The sequence below is a fragment of the Seriola aureovittata genome, chromosome 14 (assembly GCF_021018895.1).
Source record: "Seriola aureovittata isolate HTS-2021-v1 ecotype China chromosome 14, ASM2101889v1, whole genome shotgun sequence".
Taxonomy (NCBI): domain Eukaryota; kingdom Metazoa; phylum Chordata; class Actinopteri; order Carangiformes; family Carangidae; genus Seriola; species Seriola aureovittata.
The window spans coordinates 9,268,777-9,296,089 of NC_079377.1; the positions used below are offsets into that span (position 1 = coordinate 9,268,777).

Consider the following 27,313-nt stretch of genomic DNA (forward strand, 5'->3'; position numbering starts at 1 on the left):
GCATCACTACACGTTTTTCCAGGAGCTTAATAAGGAAAATATATTTAATTAAAAATTTACAATTTTCCTCTGATGTTAGTGGAGGCATTACTTATTACAGGCAAAGTCGGGTTCATCCACTATAAAATTCTGCAGGAAACTATGCTACAGTGGAGTAACGAAAAAAACATATTCATCCATTCTCTTACCTGCTCATAATGCTGTGGGCGATGTGAGTCTATAGCCCTACAGACCCTATATTGCCATTAAGACGACCCCTCATTATGTCAGCTTTGCTTGTTTACACTGAATCAAACAGCGACATAACGCCGCCCCAGTGTTTGATTGTAGATAGCATGCCGGCATTCCCGAATCAGAGGCGTGACATCTAACGTAAGAGCGTAAAGGATGAGATAAACACAGCTACAGTATAAAGGCTATTAATAAATAACAATTGTTCATTTGGCATATTTCATATTGAAATGAGAAGCTTAAACTTAGCTGATCCTAGCAATAAAAAATTGCTATGATTATTTAAGTTATTAACGAATCGCTACTGATTTGGCCAAATAACCCCCTGACTTTCAGTTTGATTATCTGACGAGGAAGAAAACCCATGTGGACAATGGGAGAGAATGCAGACTTTACTGATTAGTCATTTCAAACTCAAGACCTTGTTGCTGGGAAACCACTATATTGAGACATTATGCTACCCCATACAAGCTCCATTAGCACTAACATGTAAATTCTTTAGACGGCATTGTAGATTTATAAACTGGAAGGTAGTTTAGAGACACTAAAAAGGAGCAATCTGGTCTCTTCTGGGATGTGGGGAGTCTGGCCCCAGTGTTGTGGGCTGATTATAGTCGTTGAGATGGTAAGAGGGCATCAGTGACTAAAAACCCCTCATGCCAGAAACAACAGTACATCTGATGAAACCTTTGTCAAACCTCAAAGTCAGAAGTCACACTTTAAGCAAGTTTAGCATAGATTAGATACAGTAATTTGGCTACAGTGACTCGTTTCAAGTGAAATGTCAACATCTCATTGGTTAATTCAAGGACAAGGCAGCAAACAGACTGATCTTTTCTGATTCAGCTTTCAGCTCTCATGTTGATTTTGTTGTGTGTTGTTCAGACTCTCTAAATCTCCTCTCGCTTCTTCACTCCATCTCTCCTCTTCATGTTAGTTCTGGGCAATTGCCCAAAGAATGTTTCCCTCACTCCCGGTGAATTCAAATCAGACTACTTGTACTGGTGAGTGACTGCAAACATAATCCAGCTGCTATAAAATGCCTTTCCACCGCTACGTAAAGTTACCGCTCAGTATTGGATTATGGAGCTTCGTAATGTTGTTCCAGATGTGAACCTCTCCAGCTGATTGCCCTTAGTGTGAAGAGTAAAAGATTATGAATATGGAGCGACAAAAGCAGGCAGGGCCCGGCTAATTGAACGATGTACAGCGCCAGTTTACATGATGCTAATGATGCTGTACAGGTCGATGGATGCGGCAGGTTAATCTCTCTGCCTCTTGCTCTGCCTTTGGTCACATATCTCTCAAATGCACACACACAACACAAATACAAGCTGCCCACATACATGAACCCAAAAACATGCATCTCTTCAACTGACCCCTGATTTCCCTGTGTCTTTAAAGGGAAGTGTGGACTGATTAAAGTCAGAGTTTTATGGAGAACTGTGAGAAATATGACCAAATAAATAAATAAATAAAGCAGTGTCTTTCTCCCCTAGGCAACAGCGGTTCATATGATCATCAGCTCCACTCTAATTTGCATTTAATTCTATTTTGAAAAAAGTCTATCTTAAAAAAGAGAAGTGGAGAGGAACAAGAAAACTATGTATGAAAACAACGGGCTTTGTTTCATTTACATTTCAGTGTCTTTCATCAGATAGTTAATTATCTTTGGTTTACTTGAATGTGACTTTTCCTCGAGGGCCACACATTCATAACAAGAACTTACCTGTTTATACATTTTGACTGTATGTTCAAATGAATACTTACATATGCGTATACTTTGCTTTCATAAGGTCCCATATTTTTTTTACTTGCCTTTTTTTATATCCATACGAAGATATATTTGTGATTTTAAGTACCAAAAACCGTCTCGATATACTGTAGTTTTACATCTCCTCTCTTACACTTCTCTCTGGATTTCTATTAAGACAAGAGTTTTTGTGTTTGTCAGCCAATCAGAATGGAGGATCAGACTCTCTTTGTGATTGGTGGACTGTTTTCCGAGTGGTGCAAGGCCCAGTCAAACACAGGTAACAGATTGTAGCCTACTGCTGCTAGTTGGTAAAACTCACTGGTAAATGTAAATTGCAATGGTCAGTCAGCGCTGAAATGAGCTGAACAAACAGTTACATTTGGACTAAAATGCTCCAGTATTTCCACTGGTGTCTAATATTAATATCCTTGGGAAGGCTGTGTAATGATATATCAGCTTGATTTGAGCTTGCTATGAGCGTTTGGTGTTTTGTTGTTAATAAAGTTGGAACAAAAACAGAAAAACGGTTGGATGGTGGGTTCAGGTGGGTCGTGCTCTGGGTGTGGCTGAGGGCAGTGACTGTATTGTGAGATGACAAAGTTACGGCTGACAGCTCATATTAAGGTACAGTTTCTGAAAAATGGCTGTGTGCTTTGATTCTAGCACCTAGTAGCACCAAGACCTTTTTTTTATTTAAAAAAAGACATGGAAATCTTACTTTGTACAATACAGTTTTAGATAGATACAGTTTTTTCCTTGGACATATCTGTCTGCAGGCTAATTTTTTGAAAGGCAGAGTTTATGACCCTCAGATCCTATAGCATCTGTTCTCACGCTGCTTGAGCAAGACCAGAGCCGTGGTGTGTTGTGCATCTCTTAGCTGTGAGTGCACAGTATAACATGTCCTCACTGCAGCTCATCGCCCACGGTGCCGCTGTCCAGTTAAATTTTCTACATTTACCATTTTAAACTTAATCATTACCACATAAGTTTGAATACATTTACTTTCTGTAAAAGTAAATCGATAAAGTACGCGACCATTGCAAAGAGGGCTGGTGGCCTCCACTGGCCTCTACATGCATTTTTCATTCTGTTTACTTTTTCAAATCTGTTTCACCGTTCTGGGTTCTGTAGTAAATATCCTGAAAGGAGGTTGCTTAATGGCACCAAACAGCAGGAGGACGTTTCACCTCAAGTTCAAACATAGCTACAGGTTGCACCTTTGAATAAAGGTTGCACACAAATTTTCACTTCCACTTTCACTATGGAGAGGAATAACTTTCCATAACAGGTAGAAAGAGGGTGCAGGACTTGCCGATGTGGCCCGTCCTTGTACCCTTCCCCCTGGGATCAACCCATCTGCCTCTCTTCGTCTCTCACTGGCTCTGTGGATCCCTGCGGCAAGCTGGACCTGATTACCTTTACATTTAAACAAACAGCCACAGCTTTGGAGGCAGTCAGCCATGAGCTCTGACAGGGAGGCTGGGTTTAGGCAGTTGGGGGAGAAGACTGATCAGGAGATAAAGACATTATTTGTTTCTTTTCTCTACAGATAAAAGGCCCTGTCTATACACACAAACACAGAGACACACATCCTTGTACTTGTCCTCACGAGAACCCTCCCAATGGCTACAATGATTCCCTAGCTCCGAACCCCTTACTTTAACCATGACCGCTACCTCAAATGTTACCCTAACCTAAATCCTGGTCCCAACCTATGTAATTCCAAATGTATTAACCTGAACTCCAAGCCTTCAGGCCATTAAAGAAGTGAGCACCACACAAAATGGTCACTCTGAACAAAAAGGAAATTCTAATTCTAAGAAGTTAACTGAAAGTACGGGAACACATCCATGGGTGGACTGAAACAATAATTCAGGCCAAGATTTTGACTTCAAGACCAGCCTGTTCGCACAAACCATCTGACTGCTAATAGGCTAGCCCTGTTTGTTGGTGTAACAGGCGAACAGACTAGTTATATTTGGCCACTATATTCATCTGAGAGGAAAGCTATCCAGATTAGACGATAGAAAAACTCAGGCCTGACCAACAAATATGAAAAGAAATATGTTCAAATATAAATATTATTTTTTTTAACCCCTTTTAGCAATTGCATGTTGTCAAAGGAGAAAGGAGTAGTGGCTACATATGTACTATATAGTTATAGCAGAAATCCACTGTCTCTTGCTATAATTATGTCAATAAATTAACAGAACATTAAGTGAAGGGCAGTAGTTTCATGGTGCGCTCTCATTCTATCATTGCTGGCCATTATCAAAGGCAAACTCAGTGTTTAAAGATGGGGCTGGAGCACTGCCAGTAGCAATGCTGGCAGTGTTGACACAGACATGAGTGCAAGCCACAGCAGTTGAGTGAGGTAATGCACACACAGGTGAGGTAAGTAGCGTGGCCCAGGTGTGAGAGTCGAGCCTGAGGTCCATCAACTCAGTCCTGCTTGCTTTATTATCGCCGGTCAAGTTGACTGGCAAGCCAAAACGACCCAGGCCACCGGGAAATGTCTCGGTGCCCCTGACAGGCTGTCTGCCACAGGACACGCCTCATAATGAATACATGCACTCACACACTCTCTCTCTCTCTCTCTCTCACACACACACACAAACAGAACCACATACATTCATAGGCTGTCCCTGCCTTTCAGAAGTGGCTCCTCTCGCTGTCTGTTGGTGTGTGATCATTTTGTTCGGCTCAGTGCCTCTCCAGAAAATCGCCCTTCGCTCAGCCAGGCCACAGAGTAGACGCAGAGAGAAGCAGCGTAAGAGCACGATGAATTGAAAGGATGTTATAATATGAGAAATTTTTTTCTGTCAATTTCTGTACGGTACACAAAAACGCTCTCCTTATGTGTTGTATTATGTAATCGTGACCAGTTTAACAGAAAAACACATTGAGTATAGGAGGTCAAATGAATTTCCAGGAAAGGTCTAACTACTATTGGAAAAGGGAAGAAAATGAATGGCAGCCATGTGAAAGAAGTCTATTCGAACAATATTGTCAATTCAGTCAGTAGAGCAATTGATTTTCTGACAAGACCAATCATAGTCCATTAAAACAGTTAGAGCTCATAGGATAGAACACATAGGCACACATCAGATTGGAAATACAGATGGTTCCAACCAACTATTATTAACTGTCATTTGTAGAGGCATCTATTAGTCTCTTTAAAGAGCGGATGTAACTCTCTCACATCATTTAAGCTCAACTCATCACACACTGTCTCTTGCCTTCAGCACAGAAATACTGAGGGGTTGGAGGGAAGAAGAGAAAAGAAAAATTGTGGTTTGGAGAACTGAGTGGCTTTTTGTGACTGATGCTCCTGCAGCTTTACATGGGCTGTCTGAGACAGGGATACAGAAATGCAATAATAATGCAGAATTTCACAGAAAAATCACAGTGAAAGAGAATCTTTGTCAACTGGTAAAGTCAAGAAATATCATGTGACCATGTTGTATTTACCAGATATTTGTCCAAATTTAGACAGAAACAATGAAAAAGCCACTGCATGGTATAAAGAAGGAGAAACTCATTTGAGGGCACTTTGCCAGTAATAAATGTGGAGGTGTTTGACTCATCAAGTTGACTGACGGGGATGACACGGCTCACAAGTAGCTTTGTCCTTCATTGCAACAAGTTCATTGGCTGGACTGATCAGAACTTTTGCATAGCTTCACTCTTTTACACTCTTTCCTCTGTTCATCTTTAAATTGTACTCATTTGGAGGGTAGACTTGATAAGGTTGTTAGAGAATATGTGCGCTTATTCAACACAGGATTTCTCCATTTATCTCCCAATTTGGAGTTGAAAATTGAATGACTATCTTCTGTTACTATCTGACTTGAAGTTTCATTATTTGACCCCAATTTACAGTCAGTATCCAGATGGTTTTTATCACAGTTCCATATTTACTAGCTGTTTAACAAAAACATTGATTTGTTAGTTTCATTTCCACCTTCACTGGACAACTCACTCACAGATAACTGGCTGATCATTGCAAATTCAGTGAGTTGTGTACAAAACGTACCGGCCGGCCCTCTGTGTCAGTGCAAAGCTACCGAACAGCAATCCCTCTTCCAAGAATGCATCATTCCTGCATTTGGAGTCGTGCTTATCAGTAGGATAAGCATACCTATCAACAGATTGCATGTTGTCACTCTGGTAGCCTGCCTCTTAGCTCAAGCTGAGCTCAAGATACCACTCAATAATCAGGCCTGCAGTGATGGCATCAGCCATCTAGGCTTTACCACTGAGGCTGCTAAGATTGAAGAGCTTTATGAGGCGGGTTTCATAACGCCTCCTTAGCCCCACAGTGGCCATCGCGATATCACAGGTACATACAGTACAACTGCAGCTCTGTGCAAGCCCGGTTACAACTGTAACCATGAGTGGAATTGTAATGACAGATATTTTTATGAGTAGGGCTGTCTCAGCTGGTTTGTGCCATGACATATGTTTAAAGTTGTTATTACTTCCCTTGGGCCTGAGGGCTCGTTTTATTATAGTTGGACATGGTTGCATCAGGGACCGTATTCCATGAGATGTCTTTGCAAGAAATGTGTGTAGCTGTCCGCGTGGATATGTTGCCTTGTTTTTCTATATTTGTCAGGTCCAAAACCCAGGAGCTCAGTATACTGGTGGGGTATGACAGCTTTGTGGGGACCAAAATGCTGGACCCCTAAAGTTTAAATGGCTGTTTGAGGACTTAAGACTTAGTTTCAGGGTTAGGGTTATAAGTAGGGGTAGGTGAGGTTATGGGAGAGTGTGTGTGTGTGTGTGTGTGTGTGTGTGTGTGTGTGTGATGATACACATAGTTCTAGAGGTGGAGTCCTTGGCCCTGTCCAGACCTGATATTAACATTAGTCTTAGGTCTTTCGATCGCAACGTAAGTACATGTGTGAACGCTAATTTGTCCCACCACAGTTTCATAACCGACTATTTCAAATGACTAAAACTTTAGCTGTGCACAGTGCAGTTGCTTCACAGAGTACACAGCCAAACAACTACAAATTACACACACACACACTATACGGATGTTTAATAGGAGAATTCAAGCTGTTTCAAAGTAAGCTCAACAGCACTCTGACTTTTCAGTAGAGTATAAATCATTTTTGTATGATTTTCCCCATTTACTGTTGAAGCCTTGCAGATGAAGGACACTTAGTCTTGTTTCAATACCAGTGAATTATTGATAAGCTAATTTCAAGTGTGAAATATGGCTGCATGTGTCACCTCTATGATTAATTTAAGCGTTCTCATGATTCACCTACTTCAGCATCTCTGCCAAAGCTGCACACTGTGAAATCATCCCCTATTTATATATATAGAGTCTGTGTTGTATATCCATCAAGTAGTTGTGTAGCCCAAATATTTCATTAATATATACTCTATATTGATATATTCAGATGAGTCTGAGGTATGTTTGTGATTCAAGCCGTTTTGACTGTTAACATTACATTTGTGATCAACTTTTTTTTTCAATCAATGAAAGCACTTTGAACAAACCTTAAGCAATGAAAGTGACACATTAGGGTACAGATCTGGTTAAACCAATTTTTTTCCCCCCCTTTTTTTAAAGAGGCATTTTGGCATTCAAGATTTAAAAGCTTTGGCTTCTTCATTGTCTAATGCAGATTGCATGTTGTTATAGTCTGTTAAAATGGTACTAAATGACACAGTAAGGTGGTGAATCAGAATGTGAGATTTTACCTGAAAGAAAGGGCTGTATCAAGTGTTCTCTCAGAATGGTAATAGCCACAGACATGACATGCTGTAATTCAAATTTCATCTAGGAACAAGTAATTTATATCCACTTTTGACAGTCCTGAACCTATTGTAGTTGACAGTGTTACTTAGTGCTCCAAAAGCTCCCCAGATTGCTTTGAAGAGCCTGCCTGAAGATGTTAGGTCAGGCATCATTGGGAACTGTTCTAGTTTATTTATCTCACACTCTTTTATTTACTCATGAAGCACTCTGTGCGCTTGCTTTATAGAAAGGAATACATACGTACAGTAGTTACTGTAAATATGGTATTAAATTAATTTGTGTTCATTCAGGATTACTCAGAAGATTATTTCCAATTTACAATGAATGCAACACAAATACAAATTTTCTATTCAGTACAAATACTGAATACGAAATATTTTATTGGATGTTAAAAATTCATTAGACTGATTTATAGCAGTAATGATACAGTTCATTTCAGATTCCTCAGCTACTGCATATAGTTTCAACATTCACAACAAATTAACATACAAAAGTGTGGTGGAAGTGAAAAATGCCACAAAGGCAAAGCCAAATGTTCCAGAAACATTTGGCCTTGCCGTTACTGAAAACCTTCTTTAGTTAACATCTACCTCTCCTCTTACTTCTCACTTAATTATTTTTTGCTTTACTTTCTCCTCATTTGCAATGCATTCCCTCGCATAGGTCAGAATAATGCCAGTGGCAGAATGACAAGGCGGCACATGTGGGAGGGACGGAGGGTTGTGAGAGGCAGGAAGTGAAAGGATGAGTGGAGCTGGTACAATCACATGCCTGCTGGGTTGGAAGCGGAGATCAGACAGCCTGGGTGGAACTGAGAACCTTGTGAGAAGTGTAGGTGTAATCATAGCTCTATTGTAGTGAACAGCTGGGCCTCTAGAGCTGTGAGCAGCAGGGGGCCAAAGCCCCAATGCTGCCCCTGCAAATCACCATGTCTTTAACATTTCTGACAAAATAAGAGCAGAGCATTGTACTCAAAAGTCTGTCGTTTTGCCATGGCCTTTACCAGCTAGGACAAAAAGTCAACTTGACTTCAACTAACAGAAATGGCATCCCATGACTGAATGAACTGGGGGCAGGGCTGAATGTACTTGGACTTTTTGGTTTGCTGGTAACAGGGCCCAAGGATAGCAACTTCACTTAGTGGGTCAGCTGATCAGTTGGTCAGTTGGTTTATCAGTTAATTGGTCAGTCGCACAATCCATCTGTCCGATTTAGTTTTTTGACAGGTGGTGGAGTTACATCATCATCTAAACCACTGCTCGAAGTTTGCAAACGAACTATGCAAGATCCCTTTCGTCAAAATGTTCATGAATTATGGATTATGCGTAGACATCATGGCATTTTGGATTACTGGTGGAAACGTGGCTGTGGAGTGTGTCATTCAGGTAGGCCACTTGGACAACATTCCCAGAGTCACATAAACACAAACACGCATCAATTCATTCATTCAGCCTCCATGTCTACATATACTGAACTCGTAGTCATCAAGGCCAGTGAGTCTCTCCATCACGATACCAATATCAAAATCGCCTCTTCATCTCTTACCAAAGTCACAAGAAATCTTGGTGTTATGTCTGATGACCAGCTTTCCTTCTCTGTTCATGTTGCATCTGTCTCCGTGCTGCTTTGGACTATACAACATCAGAACAATCAGGCATTACCCATGTCACTACGCCACCCAGTTCTTGGTTCAGGCCATGGTTATCTCTCACCTTGACTACTGCAATGCCCTTCTGCTGGGCCTCATGCACGTTCATTTTCCTTTCCTTTTCCTTTCCTAACACCTCTAACACCCTAACATGCCTAACTAGCACTATGCACTTTCTGTGCACTTTACTTTACTTGATATAGAATAGAATTAGTCTCCTACTGCACTGAAGCTTTAGTGATGTCCCTTACTTGTAAGTAGCTTTGCATAAAAGCATGTGCTAAATGTAAATGTAGAAAGTCTACTCTGACTGTGTTGCTTTTGCCACCTAAACATGTTTCATTTGCAGTTTTTAGTTGATAAGCTCAAACTCTCACAGGCCCAATCAATAGAACATTGCAATATTTAGCAGAGCAGTATCTCTTGCGTATCACTACTTAACTATGGACTATTTCGCTAGATCTCAGGTTGAACAGTTGAAATATTCTGAGCACAAAATCATCGAGTGTGTGTGTTGTTATTAATATCATAGATGACCAAATCCTGAGCAAATTAAGTAGTTAAGTATGGATAGGCATGCTGGCTTGGATCCAGAACTTGGGGCTGTTTCAGGTCATTTTTTTGAATGATGAATTAACTTAGTCATAGCTTGATTGTCAAAAATGGTAATGACTACATCTACCAGTTATATGCACTTAGCAGATGAATAGAAGAATACTAACCAAATGTAATGGAGACAAATCTACATTTCCTTAGAGAGAAGGGAAAGTGCAGATACAGGTACTACTTTTATAGTCTGCTTTTAAATTAAAAACAGTGGCATGCTATCAGTGCGAGGTGTTTATCATTTTCTTCTTTGATCTTTCGCATTCTGGCTGAGAATGACTATTATTTTTAAGAAAAGTGCTATGTAAAATGCGAAGAATCTCTATTTTTATATTTTATATCATGCTGTCCTCTCTCACTATGCTTTCAATAGCACTGTATTTCTCCATTGAGTTGTGTTTGGGTAATTTGCATAATTATTTGAACAAATCATACACTAATTTGGGGCTTTTAGCTTGTGCACCTGAAGAGGATAATTTGCCTTCACACTGCAGACTCAGTGAATTTGGCTTCAGTTCTTCCATTGCTAGAGTGACATATAAATGAATTAAACTAAGTCATTGTTGGACAAAGCATCATCACACACTCTGACAACTACTCTCTCAAGGACTCCCTAGAGGAGAGAGCTGATGTTTAACCACTGGAATCCATTACACTCACAGCTCCAGTCCCCAGTGGACTCTAGCTCCTGTCATCCCTCAAGGTCCCAGAGGGATGCTGGGCCATGCAGTCCTGAGGTCTGGCCAGCGTTGAGGCTCTAGAGCCCCAGAAGTCTCCTTGTCATATTGAACCTGAAATTTGGCTCACAGGAGACAAGAACTCCATCGCTGCTTTTAACTCAGGCAATAAAGACAGCTGTGTAAACTACCCACTTTATTATACAGCATAGGCACAGTTAAAAGCGAATAGGGAGTCCCCTCTTTATTAGAGATGTCTCATGGCTGTTAGTGACAGACTTTCACGTTCATATGCTCATAACTGTGTTGCGCCTTCTTTCTCTTCTCTCACTGTCTCTCTTCCTCTCAGTCTTTGTTTCTCTCATGCGTATTCTGTCATTTTCTCTCTCATTTCTGACATTCTTATTCTTCATTCTGTGCCTGCAGAGGGTTGAAAAGTAATAATACTTTTATTTTTAACTATTACTTTCACACAATCAACCTATACACATTATCCCAAAAATTACATTTGCTGAAATATAATAAAGTGTTCAGACCCTTTGTTTATTACTTTGTAAAACCAAAGCAATTCATTTGTCTTCCAAGGTATCCCTTTATTGTCCATCATTCTACTTATCCATCAAGTTTTGTCAATTAGGACTGAGTGCATTGTTGGTCTTAAGTTGTCTCCAACTGTTTTCATTGCTGCAGAGATACCCATCTGTCTGATGGGCTCTGTCATCTCTGCAGAGAATCTGGCCTGCTGGAGTGGCCACTGGGTTCTTGGTCACTTGCCTGACCAATGCCATTTTTGCCCATTTTCTGACTTTGGCTGAAGGGCCAGCTCTTTGAAGAATCATTGTGTCTCTGTACTTTCTCCTTTTCACAATGATGCCCACTGTGTTCCTGAGAATGTCTATTAATTGAGCAGTTTCCGACTCTCCTCCATGGATCTCTGCATCTAACACAAGTCTTTCTTCGACATCTACTGAGAGTTCCTTGGGGCTCTGTTTTTGTGCTGCTGCAGATGTGAAACACAGTGGCACACAATTGAACCAGCATTTTCCTACGATGAGCTTATTTGCTCGACTGCACCACTTTGGTATTTGAATCGCCGTGCATCCCAGGGGGAGGAGAGGTGCAGATGAGGATGTGGTGACACGAAATCAGCCGCAGACTACAATAATCGTGCCAAGAATCAGTTTGCTCTGCATGGTCACCATCCGCCTGCTCAGAACTGGTCACCTGCTCTTTTCACCTTTGTTCCATAGTATTTTAGTCACTTAAGTTAGTGAAATCACTCCCATATAATCCTCCTTAAAATCAAGCTTTATTGATATTTCACTTGTTTTTTTTATTTTTATTTTCAGATTTCTAACCAGCTGACATATGATCATGCAGACTGCAATAATGCCAGCTAGACAGAGGAAAGAATGATTACCCTCACCGTTTGTAAGCAGACTATACTGATGACCTTTTACTTTACTGTGCTGAGTCTCTTTACACCTGTCTGAAGCCAACAGGACTGACGTTGTCACTGTCCAGCAATAATTACACACAGAGGATCTGCTGGTTAAGTTTAGTGCAAGTAGCGCCAGTCTGTTGCAAAATAACCACAGAAACCCCAGTGCTTATGCATACATCAAACTTGTCCTTTTGATTAAGTTATTCACAGTTTCTTCTCAAATCAACAGGTGTGTTGATACTGACAAATTGAAAACAGCTTACATGGTCTCATGAAATATCATAGATTAATTAAAACTTCTCTCTCACTAACAAATCATTCAGGACTGTTCGTTCCTCCCCCAGTGTCTCTATCCAAAACACCGGGTAGTCAATGGCAGCGTTAATTTAATCCTAATTTGTGTGTGGGTCATACTAGGATCATTTTTGTTACAATATGAAGATGAAGCAGATAACTATTTCTTTCTTAGATTGTCAGAAATCATTGTCCATGTAAAGGCAGTATATTTGAGCTGCTGTATTCATATTTTGACGTCCCAGACAACAGTTAGGTTCTTCTTCGAAAAGCCCTTGGGATTCCCAAACTGTCAGTGGGTCATGACGGGGAGAGCCGTGTGTTTAATATGTATGTGTGCAAAAATGTACGTTTATTGCATCACTGTGATGAGGTATCACTGATGGCAAAATTTGAATTAATTGCAACATAAGGTGTGAATACTCTCCCAAAAACACAGTATGTTCGTCCTTTAAGTCTCAACCTCTTTGTAAACACACTTCAGTACGTCTCCTCTCCTCTCCTCTCCTTCCATAAGTAGCAGCTCTCAGAGGGAGAGGAGGCTGATTCCTACAGTGCACTTCAGATAAGACACAGCAGGAAACTCCCTTCATCCCTCTCCAACCATCTCACCACTTAACATTCTCCTTCCCAATGGAAATGGCACCCATTTATTCAAAAGCTATCAAGCACTGTCAAGGCTTTTGTGCCGGAATATGAGCCATGGCTAAGCAACTGGCTTTTGCGCTAGTGAAGGAATGGATAGTGACACATACATTGCTTCTCAACTAGCATACAGTGTTACCCGCTTAAATGGCCACTGGTCAAGCCAGTCCTTGCTGGGCATTGTTTATTGGGTTGCTCGTTTATGGAGAAGTGATTGGACAGTCTTATAGGCTATTAAAATCCGCGGGATTCACTGCCTAGCATTTTGCGCCTGGCCACCCACATTGACTTGTAATTGGCATCACGCGGGTCCAATCAATGTCCGGATGGTGAGGCTATCGAGACCTAGACAGGTAGAGAAGGCCAAGCAGAAGACTATATGTCTGATGGCTCTTTGCTCTCCGACGAGCCCCACAGTGAGCTGCAGTGAGCAGATTACAGACAGGCTGTAGTGCTCTCTGTGGTAATGGTGGACTGCTGCTGGAATGCAGAGAAATTCATCATGAGGGCCTGATGATCCAAAGGCAACTGTTATATAAGTTGCTTTATTATTTTTCTCTTAGTATTAATATATACCATTTACGCAAACAGAGCAGTCTGACCTTCAGAGTCATCCTGGGGGGGATAAAGGGAAAATAAGACGATAAGAATGAAGAAAGGTAAATGGGAAATGGTTATGCTGTGTTTCTGTGAGAAGGCATTAGAGCCTACAGAGTGTAATAGCAGCTCAAAGATGATCTTCAGCTGCACACACCCAAGCCTGCTAACCTCAGATGAATCACACTGGCACATTGAAACATGCTGCTGAGAGTTGGTCATCTGTGCTTCTCAGAAAATCTTTGAGCTGTTGTTGCTTGAACTGCTGTGAACATTGTGGCACTGTCAAATCTCAGACATCCAAACTAGTGTTTGTGTGTGTGCTTATGTACTGGAATAAGAGTGTATGATGTTATTTACTGAACCTTGTGGCATAAGACACCAGGCATTGTAAATGAGTCATTGTTTCACAGGCTGCTGTGCAGAGAGAGATAGATACTGGCAGGCTTTAGGGGAGAAAAGGATACATCATATCTCACACTCTCTCCACACACAGCCAGATCTCATCCACGTTCACTCTCCCTCTTTTCAGAAATAGGTACACGAACACACACACACACACACACACACACACACACACACACACACACGCACTCCCCTAATACTCAACTATTGACTGCCTCCTTGACATCAAAGCAAAGTTGACAAAGCAGACACCCGTGCCGCACACACACATCGAGTACTCAAGTGTGCACTCGCAAACAAGCAAAAACACGAATATTTAATTGATTCACCTTCTCCGTTTGATTTTGTGCATTTTTATCCGTTTCATTTGTGCCTGTGCTTCAGTGTCATGCTGCAGGCTGTGGGGTACCTTTACAGGTGTTTCCAGTTCTCTCATAAGTAGACAACTTGACAAGCATAATAAATATATCAGAGAAATGCAGCTTAGATGTTTATTCAAATGCAGTTATTGTTGTGAAGCAGTGGATTAGTAACTCTGTTCCTTCACTCAGCAACTATCACTCAGATCTGCTCCAGCTACACTCCTATGTGGTGCAATGGAGGATCTTGGTGACCAAACACAGCAGATTATAGGAAAATGACCAATTTATCAAAGAGACTGTTGAGACTTGCTCATATCTTGGTTGTTTTTTTCCCCCTGCAAGATGCGTTTTGCTTTTACAATAAGAGGCTTCCTACTCGCTCGTCTTCTTCACATGACTTGAGAATGGGTGTTAAAGTTTTGAGATTTACCCAGTAAGATCTAAGTGAACTGTAGCAATTATTTAAAACCTGTCTATTTTAATTATAATTTTTAAATCTTTCTATACATCAGTCTCAGAAATGACCTGTGACCCTGTCTGCATCCGACAACACAGTGGGAGTTCCAACTCCAAAGTTGAGATCATGAATCCTGTAATATCTGTTGCTCCCCCTGGCATCTGTTGCCCTCTTCGTCTGCCCCTGCAGCTACACCGCATGGCTCTCTCTCCTCTTTCTGTCCTACAATTCCCATGTGGCAATCTGGCTTAATCTGGTTTGACAGACCAGTTTCCAGCACTGCTCATGCATGCGTAGAGACCAGTGGGAGACAGTTAAGGGAGGGAAATCGTGGGAGAAGAACATCAGAAGCGGGGACGTTGAGGGAGGCTGTAATGGCCGACTGTGGCAGCTGTAATGTAAAGTTGTATAGACAGAGACAGTTAGCCTCATCTTACTGGCTGATGGCCTGCTGTTATTGAGAGTTAGACGGTGGGTCAACAGGCCTTTGTCACACACACACACACAAACACATTAATAAACAAATTACAAATACGTCCACATATATGTCAACAGACTCACACCCCGTTTACACCTGGCATTAAAATTCCACCTGCATGTTATCCAGATAATAAACAATATGATCTTGCCTTTGTGTTTACACCTGGTTTTTTAATGCATTCTCGTTATCCTTATTGAGATCAGATCTCCTCCAGAGCAAAACCTCTACGTGACTTATTTGAAAAATGGGCAAGTTGTCCTAGACTGTCCGCTTATGTTATCTTTTGCTTTATGATAAGTCGCCTTTTACATTTTTTTATTTTCCATTGGCATCACAGCCAGGTCCGCCGCCAACCTTGTTCTACCATTTGCTTATGAAATGTCTTCGTAAATGGACCTACTTCTGTTGGAACTGTCGAGTTATGATTGAACAGCGCTGTCAACACAAAAAGCCAATAAGCATCTTGGTCCCTGATGGCTCCAGAGTCGTTAGTCTTCCATTGCTAACGGTCACTGTAACTGTTCCTTCTTTTTTTAACTTTTCCTTTATTGAGCTCATTTCTGATGCAAAGAGTGCTCAGAGAGTGCTCAGGTTATAGGTCAAAGTGGGAATGATGACATTGTGCAGGGACGGATGCTGGCACCTTGTACGTATCGCATTTACATCTACCTTACATCCGAACACACTGCTGGCCAGCCTACTTCCAGAAGCGGTCATGTACATCTGATCATATTCTGATCACAACGCATGTACACTTTGCTCTAACATGAGTTTTTCCTCATCCAAATAAGTTTAAATAATAATAACAATACAGATCACATTTTAATACAAGGTGTAAACGGGGTCTCAGTCTCATCCCACATGATTATACTGTCCAAACAAACATAAACATGCTCAAACCCAAGCACTTTTCCAGACTCTGACTCAACTAGACAAGACAATAGCACATCTAGTATGTACACACACACACATGCACACACACACATGCACACACACACGCAAATACACCTCCACACTCCCTTGACACCAGTGCAGACAGACTGTGGGGTCAACTGCTCGCTTACTGTGTCACTTTAGCTTTGGCTCAGAGCCTAGCTTAGTTCAACATGATGACCTTCCCATGTGGTCACACTCTCCCCCTGCAGTAAACAAGACCACACACTCTAGACTGTGTGTGTGTGTGTGTGTGTGTGTGTGTGTGCATAGGTGAGTGTGAGAGTGGCAAACAGAGAGAGAGAGAGAAAAGTGGCCTTTTGGAAGTGTTTCTTTCCAGAAACATACCTGGATATTTCCCACAACCTTTTTTTTTCCTTCTATCTCTGGGCATTCTTATTTCTTATTAATTGTGTGTGTGTGGCTGTTTTGAGATAAAATTCCAATTAATGAGGATGTTCCTCAAACATGCAGACAAGCAACACCTGGGGACTCTTTATATGGCCTTCTCTTTTTTCCTGTTGCCAGCTTTTCGATGCTGACCATGACCGAGACAAACACCACTCTGATATGGAATTGTACAACCTTTCTGCGCGGTTGATATTCCTTAACGCTTAGCTTTGAGATACCCAAGGCAATTCTGGGGGGCAACGCTGATAGGCAATGCTTGGATTTACAGACAACAAGGTGTTACAAATATTTTCTGACAGTAGGATATCTCTATGTCATTGAAGTTGCACTATTGTGAGAGTAGAATCTGTTTTATCAGAGGAACTCACAAAGTGAGGCTGCAGCAGACAAGAGCAGACAAGATTTCATTCTGCCTAACTGAGATGCCATAAATTTGTCCTGTGCACCCAAATTAAACTCTGCTACCAGCTGAGTATTGCCACTCTTCATAAAAATTATTCCCATGCACAGGAAGTGAAAAGTTAAGCTCAAAATAGAAATTTAGTCATCATCTTTTCAACCCCTATTCGAACTAATGTGTGAGTGAAGTTACAATACTAGTTACCAATACACAGCGAGATAGCACCATGATTTAATTAGTCTTCTTTCAGACTTTTGAACAGAAGTTGTTAATGTTTTTTTTTTTACAGCTGCAAAACAAACATAATATGTCCACCTTATTTTCCAGCAAATCATGCAGCATGGTTTCGTTATAACAGCTGATATGTGGTTTCGACATTTAACTCATTATCCGATGCTGCTGCTCTGAAACTCAGCTCAGCCTGAAACTGTAAAAAGCTCAAGGTGTGACCGAATTTCTGTTTTGTAGGAAACTTTTCCTTTAAGGAAGAAGTGTAGAACTTGTTGCTGTGGTGAGCGAGCACCAAGAAGCAGTTGGATTCACATGTTTTACCTTTTCCTCTTTTTTCTTTCCATTTGGTATGCAGGATATTAAATAGTTAGAACATACCACGTGTGCTCTACCATTTGCCATCTTGGAACCACTGAAAAAATGCTGAGTCAACTATTTGGCCAGTAAACAGCCATGAGTGATGGAAGCAGTCATCTTAATCATTGCTAATATTTATCCAGATTAACTAAGAATACATTGTTATTTGCAGTCATGATTTGGGGGAGAAGCTACAGGATGAATATAAACAGTCACAACCAGGACACTGCGTTCCAAAAATTATGACTAATATTAAATTGTCCTCTGTGCCTCTGTAGTTAATGCTTCTGTGTAAACCATCATAGAGGTCATAAGTTCAGTCTTCACTCTAACATATTAGTATTCATCCTGCACATACAGTATCTGACTGCAATTAGGAAAAAAAATTCTACCACAGTGTAAATCACATTATTTAGTTGGATCATGTCTACCTTGCTGTTGGCTTGTTTGCAATGCCAACCCTTGTGTGTTTGTGCCCGTCTTCTTGAATATGTCTTTCAGAACACACCAGTGGGAAGATCAGTGTTTATGGTGAACGCCACAGATCCGGACCAGGGCACTGGAGGCAGCGTTCTCTTCTCCTTCCAGCCGCCGTCCCCTTTCTTCGCAATCGATGGGGCCCGAGGCACTGTCACCGTCATCCGACCCCTGGACTACGAAACGACCTCAGCCTATCAGCTTACTGTCAACGCCACGGTCAGCGCACGCATAGCACAGAATCGTCTGCCTACGCTAGCACAGATCCAACGTGGTCAGTCGAACGAATGCACATGCAAATACTGTACTTTCGTATATGTTTCTGTCAGGATCAAGACAAAGTGAGACCTCTGTCCCGGCTTGCCAACTTAGCTATCACCATCACTGATGTCCAGGACATGGACCCCATCTTCACCAATCTGCCCTACAGTACCAACATAGAAGAGGACGTTCCCCTGGTCAGTAATACTTTCACACACTGCCATGGTGTCCTCTTCATGCAGCTTTTATGTGAATCCCCGTAATCTGTCCGTTTCTCTCTAACCCATCCTTCTCTCCTGCCAACACTCCCCTTATCTCTCCCCTCATTGCTCATCTCCAGCTCCTCCTGTCCTGTGTTCATACCCCTCTTTTATTATTCAGGAGAAGTTTGGGGCAGGTGCGAGAGAAATATGGTTAAAAAAAGGCCTGAGTTATTATGAGGGCAGGATGTCTCACCTCTCTTCCTCCCTCCTCAGACCCCTCCCCTCCCAGGAACCCACACACCCAAACTCGGCCCCAGGCCCCCTCCATACAGCACTGCAGGTGTTTGAGACTGTAATTACTGTGGGAGATTTACACCCCTGCTACAGGGATGCGAGGTCTCTAGCAAAGGTCACTGGGGCTACAGGATTTATCTCATCGTGCTGCCTCACGTGCTTATACTGCCGCATGTGCGCGAAGTATGAAGTCTGTGTATCATATGAAGTACAGTGGGGTTTCAACATGACCTTACCTTTGTCTTTATTTCAAGCTGGTTTGAAATGGGTGTCAAATACAGTGTGTGTTTGTTTCCCTGTACAGAACATTCACTCCTCTGTCCTGTAAGCTGGGTTTCCAGGTGGCTAATGGGAGTATGCCTCTGTGTGTAATTCCTACTCCTAGAGAGGGAATTACACGCAGGACTATACTAGTGTCCATCCTTATTTGCGGTCTCTCTCCGTATCGGTTTTTATTCTGCCTCATCGAAAGTCTCAGCCCCTCAAACTCAAACACGCATCCCTTGTCCCCTGGACTGCACACGCTGTAGTAGAAATGTCAAGTGCTACATTTGCATGCATATTAACGGGGCATGACGGAGTCGACGCCCGGTGTCTCCCCAACTCTCTGATTCATCAGCTGTCACCAGGAAGGTCACAATAGGGGGAAGAGGAGATAGGGTAGGGGGAGGTGTGACGGGGTAGCGAGAGAAAAAAAGTGTTGGTGTCAAATGAAAAAAGGCAACAGGAGAGAGGGAAAAGCAATGTGCAAAGTTAGCTGAAGACTCGAGAGGAGACAGTTGAAAAGAGCGCCATTATGCTGGATCACAGAGTTGATATTGGTGAGTGGATTCCAGAATTCTCGCGGAAGCTGAGCAGCGTTAAGTCTCGGTAATACTGCCTTGAAGTGTTGTAGCTCTTGCCTTTAACCGTAGGGGGCAGTGTATAATCCTATTACATGTAGGAGAAGGTCATGGCAGGCATGTAACCAAAATCTGTTACTAAGCCCCTTTGACCCTGCAACAGATACAGACTAACTACAGTGCTTAAAGTGAAATACAGAAATATAGGCCAGCAGTGCCACTGCGCTTGTACATACACATTTCCATTGCCCTCGTGTTGTATTCTAACAGGCATGTGTCATTTCCATTAGCCAGTGTTTGGCGGTGATAAGCCGAGGGCGTACAGTGACAGAACGAGTGTCAACTGTTCTCAAGGCCCATGACATTTACACGTAAAGGGATATCAAACTTGGATCCCTGTCATAGGTCATTTCTCAAAGGTGTGAGTACACACACACTCGCACACATACAGAACCCCTTTATTTCTTCCTCTGTCTCTCTCAGTTCCTGTTTGTTTCTCTGTGTCTGTCTTTCTCTTTTTCTCCAGCCGATCAACCCGTCATCCAAAGAAAACTTTGACAATGGAGTAGAAGATTTTTTTTTTTTTTTTCAGATGAAATCACAGGGCAGGGTTTTTAGCTGTTATAGCTGTGAATCCATGCTGCTTGGACTGACGTTTAAGCCCCTTCTAGGACAAACACAATTTGGCTGTCAAATCAATGAGGGGAAAGAGAGAGAAGTGGAATGGGTTGGGGGGTAATGCACTGTATAGCTAGAAATGAAAGGATGAAGAGGGGGAGAGGCGGGTTTGGGAGATGTGCCTGTGTGTGTGTGTGTGTGTGTGTGTGTGTGTGTGTGTGTGTGTGTGTTGTGTGTGTGTGTGTGTGTGTGTGTGTGTGTGTGTGTGTGTGTGTGTGTGTGTGTGTGTGTGTGTGTGTGTGTGTGTGTGTGTGTGTGTGTGTGTGTGTGAGAAGGGGGATTGTATTTTTGACGGTTGATTGAACATATTCTACTTGTGTGGACAGCTTCGAGAATATTGCTCATATTACTTCAGCATCACTTCTTCTCCTCATTCGCTTTCTCTGTCCCTCATTTCTCTCTTAGTCTGTCCCTAAATCTTTTGCGTGTGCATGTTTCCCTCTCAGCCGGTGATTGGTGTGAATCAGTCTCGCTAAAAGGCTTGTAATTGATTCTGCTGTAATTGGTCAATGACAGGAGATGCTTTGGCAGAAATGGAGCATAAACACGCCTCAGACACAATTTGCAGGATCAATGGGAGGCGCCTTGCTTGGGTGTGAGCGAGAGAGCTAACGGGGGTGAGGGATAGGAAGTAGGGAGGGTCTCTCCATCTCTCACTGCAGCACAGGGGTTTTTAAGTATCACCACCGTGTCTGATTGAGGCACTAAGGCTGAGAAAGCTCAGCGGATCAAAGACTTTTCAAATAGCTTTCTCTCTCTCTTTCTTTTTCTGATTTTTCTTCTTTTTTTTTCAACTGTCAACTGTGGTTTTGTCGAGTTGTAGACTCATTGGCACAGCTGGATAGTTTTGAAACAATGAAAGGAGAAATGAACCCCAATGAAATGATAAAAAAACATCTTTTTTTTACGTTTTGTTTTTTTTTTTTGTCCTTTCCAATGTAGAAATACAGCGGGTATTAGAAATACAGTGCGCTTATGTTTAAAAATTTGATGAGGCTCCTCTGTGGGAGAAAAATGCTCATTCTTGGTCTTCTCTGGATACTGTGTGTATAAAGGAGAAATGATGTGCCTCCAAGTTGATTCTTCAGTTAAAGATTTCATTAATTAACTGAAATCCAAAATGCATTTTTTAACAATATGATTAAGGCCACTAATATAATTCTTTGCATGTATAGAAGAAGCCAAGAACCATAAAATCGGAAACTGATTATTTCATTTATTTCATTCATCGCTATCCGTTTTACTTTGTTACAAGGTTTCTTGTCATTGGTAACAGGCCAGAAAAAGCTAAAAATGCATCTGTGAAGACAGCATGTAGCTTATACAGTATGTTTTGTGTGTGTGTGTGTGTGTGTCTCTGCAGGGATATGAAGTGCGGAAGATAACAGCCATTGACCAGGATCTTGGCCGACCGAGAGGCATCGGCTACACCATCATCTCAGGTCTGAGTCATATAATCAATCTGACATCCACAGCACAGAAAGGGGAATCGATCACTTCTTATCATAATCCCACAGCAATAATAGACAAGTCTCATCAAGCACAACAGTCAATACCAGCAGAGAGCAGCGCCTCAGAATTGGAGAATAGGCTTGCCTGTAAGCAGTTATTAATCACTGTTTGGTGTGCATGTGTGGAAGTCAGCCTTCATTTAGGGTTATCATTCACAAGTTGGCTTGTGCCGTCAAAAAGAGGATTATAATTTGTCAGAGTGACACATTTTATCCTTGGCAGAAGAGGGTGATCTCATGATTTTCTCTTGTTGCCTACTTGTGCTTTTTCAATTGTTTTATTACATATGTCACACAAGCAGTTTGGGTAAAGTGCGCTGTGACAAATCATCAGCGGTAATGACCGGCATATTGTGCGTCCTCCTAAAATCCATAACATGTGTTGGTATTATTAGATCTGAGAGTTTTACTTTAAAGAAGAGGAGAGGAAGCTACAGTTTGCATGGTGCTGATAAGGCTGTAGCAGTGATCCTGCTTTAATACTCCTGAACTGGGTTTTCTTACCTCTGCCAAGGATGCCATGTTTATGCCTGCCAGTTACTTTGTCTGCCAGGAGGATATCTTAAAAACCAATGAAAAGATTTCCATGAAAATTGATGGACAGACAAGGAGCTCTAAGTTAGATTTTGGTGTTGATCCAGATCTAGAATTCTAACTATTAGACTATCTTGCTTTATCACCTCATCGATGTAATGGCATGAAAATACGGAATGACTCCAAATCCCTTTGGTAAGTTTGCAGGATAAAGAAATCAATTTAACCAAAACTTTTAATGACAAAAATTATATTTTGGAGAGTAACCGCAAGTGGAGAAAACATTCAGTGTCAGTGGTTTGTTTTCGTCCATATTTGTCTGTCTGTGCTGTACTTTGTTTACACGCAACCACACTGTTATTCTCTTGACCTTTGAGTACTGTTACTTGTTCAAGGTTTGGTGTGTTTACTTGACGACGCATGTGTTACCAGGAGAGCATTCCTCATTAACTTCCCTCCAGGTCTGGGAACTAGAACTTCCTGTACACCCCATTGCCACTGACTGTGGACACTGCTGCAAAGAATGACCTAATTTGCAAACCTGTGAAACTCAAAGTTGTGTTGAACGTACATGAATAGATGAATGTGGCTAAACTGAAATGCATGAAGCTACAAAGGGAGAAAACAGTTCAGTTCACATACATTTGTGTTGTGTTGTGTGATTTTAACTGGATTCTGTCAATGCTCAGATTAATGCAGCTGTCATGTTTACACTGTAACCAGGTTATCTTAGTCAGAGTAACTCAATGAACACAGCTCATGACATGACAGTGACAATTACTCCTGCTGGAGCATCCACAGAGTGTGGCACCATCTGTTTTTTTGTGTTATAATTGTGCACACAAAGGTCAGAGCATGAAATGGATGCAAAGTGAGTCCTTCTATTTTCCCTCTTTTATTTTGCGGCGCTAATATTTTATCTTCATGGCAGCCACACATCCTTCTTGACATTTACTTGACGATCAAATAACTCCAATGATTAGAAAAACTCCTTCATTCAAATTAGTACTTGAAACTTGGTGCTTACAGAGTTTTTTTTGGGTGCATCCAAGCCACTGAATGTGTCTTTATCATTGCTAGGAATGTTGCAGATAGCGGATTTGTTTATTTGTCTTATTATTTGGATCTTATTTGATCCAGATGTCTTCTGTTTGTTGTTGTCAACAAGAACAAATGATCATGAGAGTTTCTGCAGCTTCTCCACAGTGTGGATTTTTCTTACCTCTCCTGGTAAACTCCATATTCCTATTAAGATAAAACACACAAACACTTTTGACTCTGCGGCCCATGCACCGCCGTAATGCTGCTTTAATACCCCCGTAGGGTGTTTATTTTCACCACAATCAACGTTTCGATCCTGAAGGACGCAAAATCCCTCGAAGATCCTTCAGGACTGAAACATTGATCTATGTGGTGAAAAGAAACACCCGCTGGGAGGATTACAGCCGTGTGTGGACTGTATCCTTTAAACTCTGCATGCCCCCTGTCGAGCCCTGAATGGCCAGGATGGAAGGACATTGGTGCATCCAGTATTGCCAGCTGGCTGATAAGGGCTGGCACTGCTTGATAAGCCCGGCGCACCATGGGAATTTTGGGTGATAAAGATATTCATTGTTCTGCCATCTGCTGAGTCACTGCCTGACCTCACCGGTGAACTAAGGAATTTGACCCCATGTGTGTGTACATGCGTGTGAGCATGTGTGCAGTCATGTATTATTTGTGAGTGTGTACGCTTTAATGCATGTGTGCACTTGATTGCCGTACGCTCAGGACACAGAGTCCACAGGCTGGCCCATTTCTTCATGGAGCTCACCATAAACACTCTGCTCCCATTCAGCGCACACACCTACTCAGTCTTACTTACCGTCTGCTGCCACATGCTGTATTGTTGTGTGTGTTGTGTTTGTTGCAAAGTTGAAGGGCTGAGTTAAGCTCTAGAGGAGAAGAGCATTAAAAAGACATTAATTAGGTGGTGCAATGTATTCCCAGTCGTTGCAAAATCAAGAGTTATAGCACCGCACTAAGCCCTTATGGAGATGGAGCCTGTAGGCTTGATAAAATCATTATGAGTTTGATAGATAATGGAAGTTGAAGGGTGATGCGGTGCCAGGAGACAAAGGTGGGAGGGTAAGGTTGTCAGATGATGCATTTTCTGTGTGTGTGTGTGTGTGTGTGTGTGTGTGTGTGTGTGTGTGTGTGTGTGTGTGTATGAGTGTGTGTGTATGTATGAGTGTGTGTGTATGTATGAGTGTGTGTATGTGTGTGTTTTTTTTTTTTGTTTAGTTTAGTTTTTTTGTTCGTGTGTGTGCTTGTACATGTGTACTTGCACATACGTCTCTGTCTATCCAAGCTCATGTGTTGTGCTGCAGTCAGATTAGTGTGAGGGCATTCTTGTTGGCAGACTTAAGTGTGACTCTGCACAACGCCTCTCTTGCCTTCCTGCTCCTCGCCCCGAGTGTCCTCAGAGAGCACGGCTCACTCCTTCGGGACTCGTCTCATTAGTTCAGTAATTAAGATAAACGAGGTTTTAATTGCAGCTGTGATTTATGCTAATGATTGTGGGATTCAAGATGAGGATTTCCTCTCCCTCCTCCAATGAGAGGGCAGATCTGGGATTTGATGTGTACAAGAGATAACATCACAGCAGAGCTCTGCCTCCAATGTTGCAGTTGTTATTGTTTGTTATGATGGAGGAGATTCAGGGGGCGGTTCTCAAGGTAAATCCCTGGTCCACAGGGTTTGATGTATCCTTTATTGGACCTCTGACCTACTGGTCTCATTGTAAACTCTTATCTTAGCCCACTGCTGATCAGAGCTTTCTGTAGGATTTTTGCTACTAAATTTGCATTTTCAGATCCAAGATGCTCCAACAATATAAATATGAAAAAATATAAAAAAAAAAAAAAACATACATTGAGGGGATATTGATTTATGACCTAATACTCATCCTTGTAGATGCTGCTGTAATTGCTACTTATATTTCCTTTTTTTATGTGAAACAGTGACATCCACCATCCACATGTGCGTTTAATGTTTAATGATGTAGACCCCTGCACAAATCAATTGTGATTTACAGTTTAATTATCAAAGCCTAAAGCTTAAAAGCAGCATTATACATGTGGTGTGTGTGCAAAAACATTTAAGAAAATAAGATAAAAGATATAATAGTAACTGGATAAAATAGATAATAGTTTCTTCATCTTTAATCCACCAGAAATCATGTTACCAGCCTTACACTGCTGAGAGGCATGCTGGGCTGAAATGAAATCATGGGTCTGAGAGATTTTTGTTAATTAATGCATTTGTGATTTCTGCAAGCCTTTTTATTTGGGAAAGCTGTGCAGAGGCACTGGCAAATCATCACTGATCAGATAAAAGTTATGGAGGTACCCTGGCAATAATTTGTTACCTAGCTCTCTCTGGAACCACTCATTTTCAGCCAAATATTTGATATGTGATGAAATGCACTTCCCCAGATCTGAAACTCTCATTTAAAAAATGTGTGTGTTCTGTGTAACAAAACTGGGACCTTCCCATGATCATCATTACTTTTTATGAGTCAGCCTAATTTGGCCACTGGTAATATTATATCAAGTAATGCTTTTTACAGTTGCTTAAAATGTGCACTAAAGTCCTGTTTGAAAAAATAAATTTGTTCCAGGCTCATGCTGGTAATTGGCCCATTAAGAAATGCAGGAGGATAGCAGAAGAATCTGCCAGGTGTTCGGGTATTTGTTTTGAGTAGCAACAATATGTTGAAGGAATCAAATATCTGCTTGCTCAGTATTGCTTTACTGGTTGCTATGACTCCAGTGGCTGTTGAGAATATTAAATGACCTTTTCATATAACAGTTCTAGTCTTACACCAGCATGATCTCTATCTCGACCCCAATTCTTAAATGTTTTAGGACAACAACCAAATAGTGGATAAACCCTTAGTGGTTTCTCTGAAAAAAAAAAAAAAATTTCAGCAATGGGCTTCTGTGACGCGCTTGTATTCATATGCACAGTGCATTGCACCTTAGCTTATGGCCAACAGCTCCAGTAACAAACAATCTTAAAACGTCAGCCATTATCCACTCAGACCCACCCCCGAGGTCCACCAAGGCAGGAGCACAGACTTGGTGTTGGTCAGTCTCACTGACACTAACGACCTGAGGGACTGACACTCCGAAGCCCAGATGGATTCACTCTGGCACAGTGTCCACACAATACACGCTCACGTGAGGATGTCTGCATGCATACATACATACATACATACATACATACATACATACATACATACACGGATTACCCCCATTTCACACAAAGATGGAAACAGGTAAAAGGGAAAAAGGAGATTAAAACAGAAAGAAAAATCGAGAGTTCACCTTTTACTTGCTCACCTTTACCTGTGTTAAAGGAGCCTGGTTATCTGCGATTCCTATTACAGAGAGATAGAGGCCAACAAGTCTTGTCCAAGAGTATTGCTGTCCATCAGGATAAGAGTTAAGCCCTTGTGTAAAGTTTGTGTAGCCTCTCCACTGTGCTGTAGTAATAGTGTAAGAACAAGCAGAAGAAAACTCAGCCTAGCTTCTCACTGAATAAAAGGACGTCCTACGAGCCTTTCATGTCACCCTCTTGTTTATCTGTGTGTGCTTGTTTCTATCTCTTTTGTCACACACAAGCACAACTAATCCCATCTTAAGCCCTTTTCCATCTCTGTCCTTTTCTTTCCTTTTAGATGATTCTTCCTCTTTCATTGCAACGTCTCAGTATTGGGGAAACTGCAGCAAATAATCGACTGCATTGGTTTTTAA

The 27,313-nt window shown here is 41.6% G+C and overlaps 1 protein-coding gene across 2 annotated transcripts in view; it reads left to right on the plus strand.

Annotated features, from left to right (window-relative positions):
- The window catches only part of cdh23 (cadherin-related 23), a 162,871-nt gene that overhangs the window by 49,681 nt on the left and 85,877 nt on the right, over nucleotides 1-27,313 (plus strand). For both annotated transcript variants that reach the window (XM_056394811.1, XM_056394810.1), the window contains exons 7-9: nucleotides 18,216-18,410; nucleotides 18,521-18,649; nucleotides 21,833-21,911. In XM_056394811.1, the coding sequence (XP_056250786.1) occupies nucleotides 18,216-18,410; nucleotides 18,521-18,649; nucleotides 21,833-21,911 (403 nt within the window). The remainder of the gene's footprint in view (nucleotides 1-18,215; nucleotides 18,411-18,520; nucleotides 18,650-21,832; nucleotides 21,912-27,313) is intronic.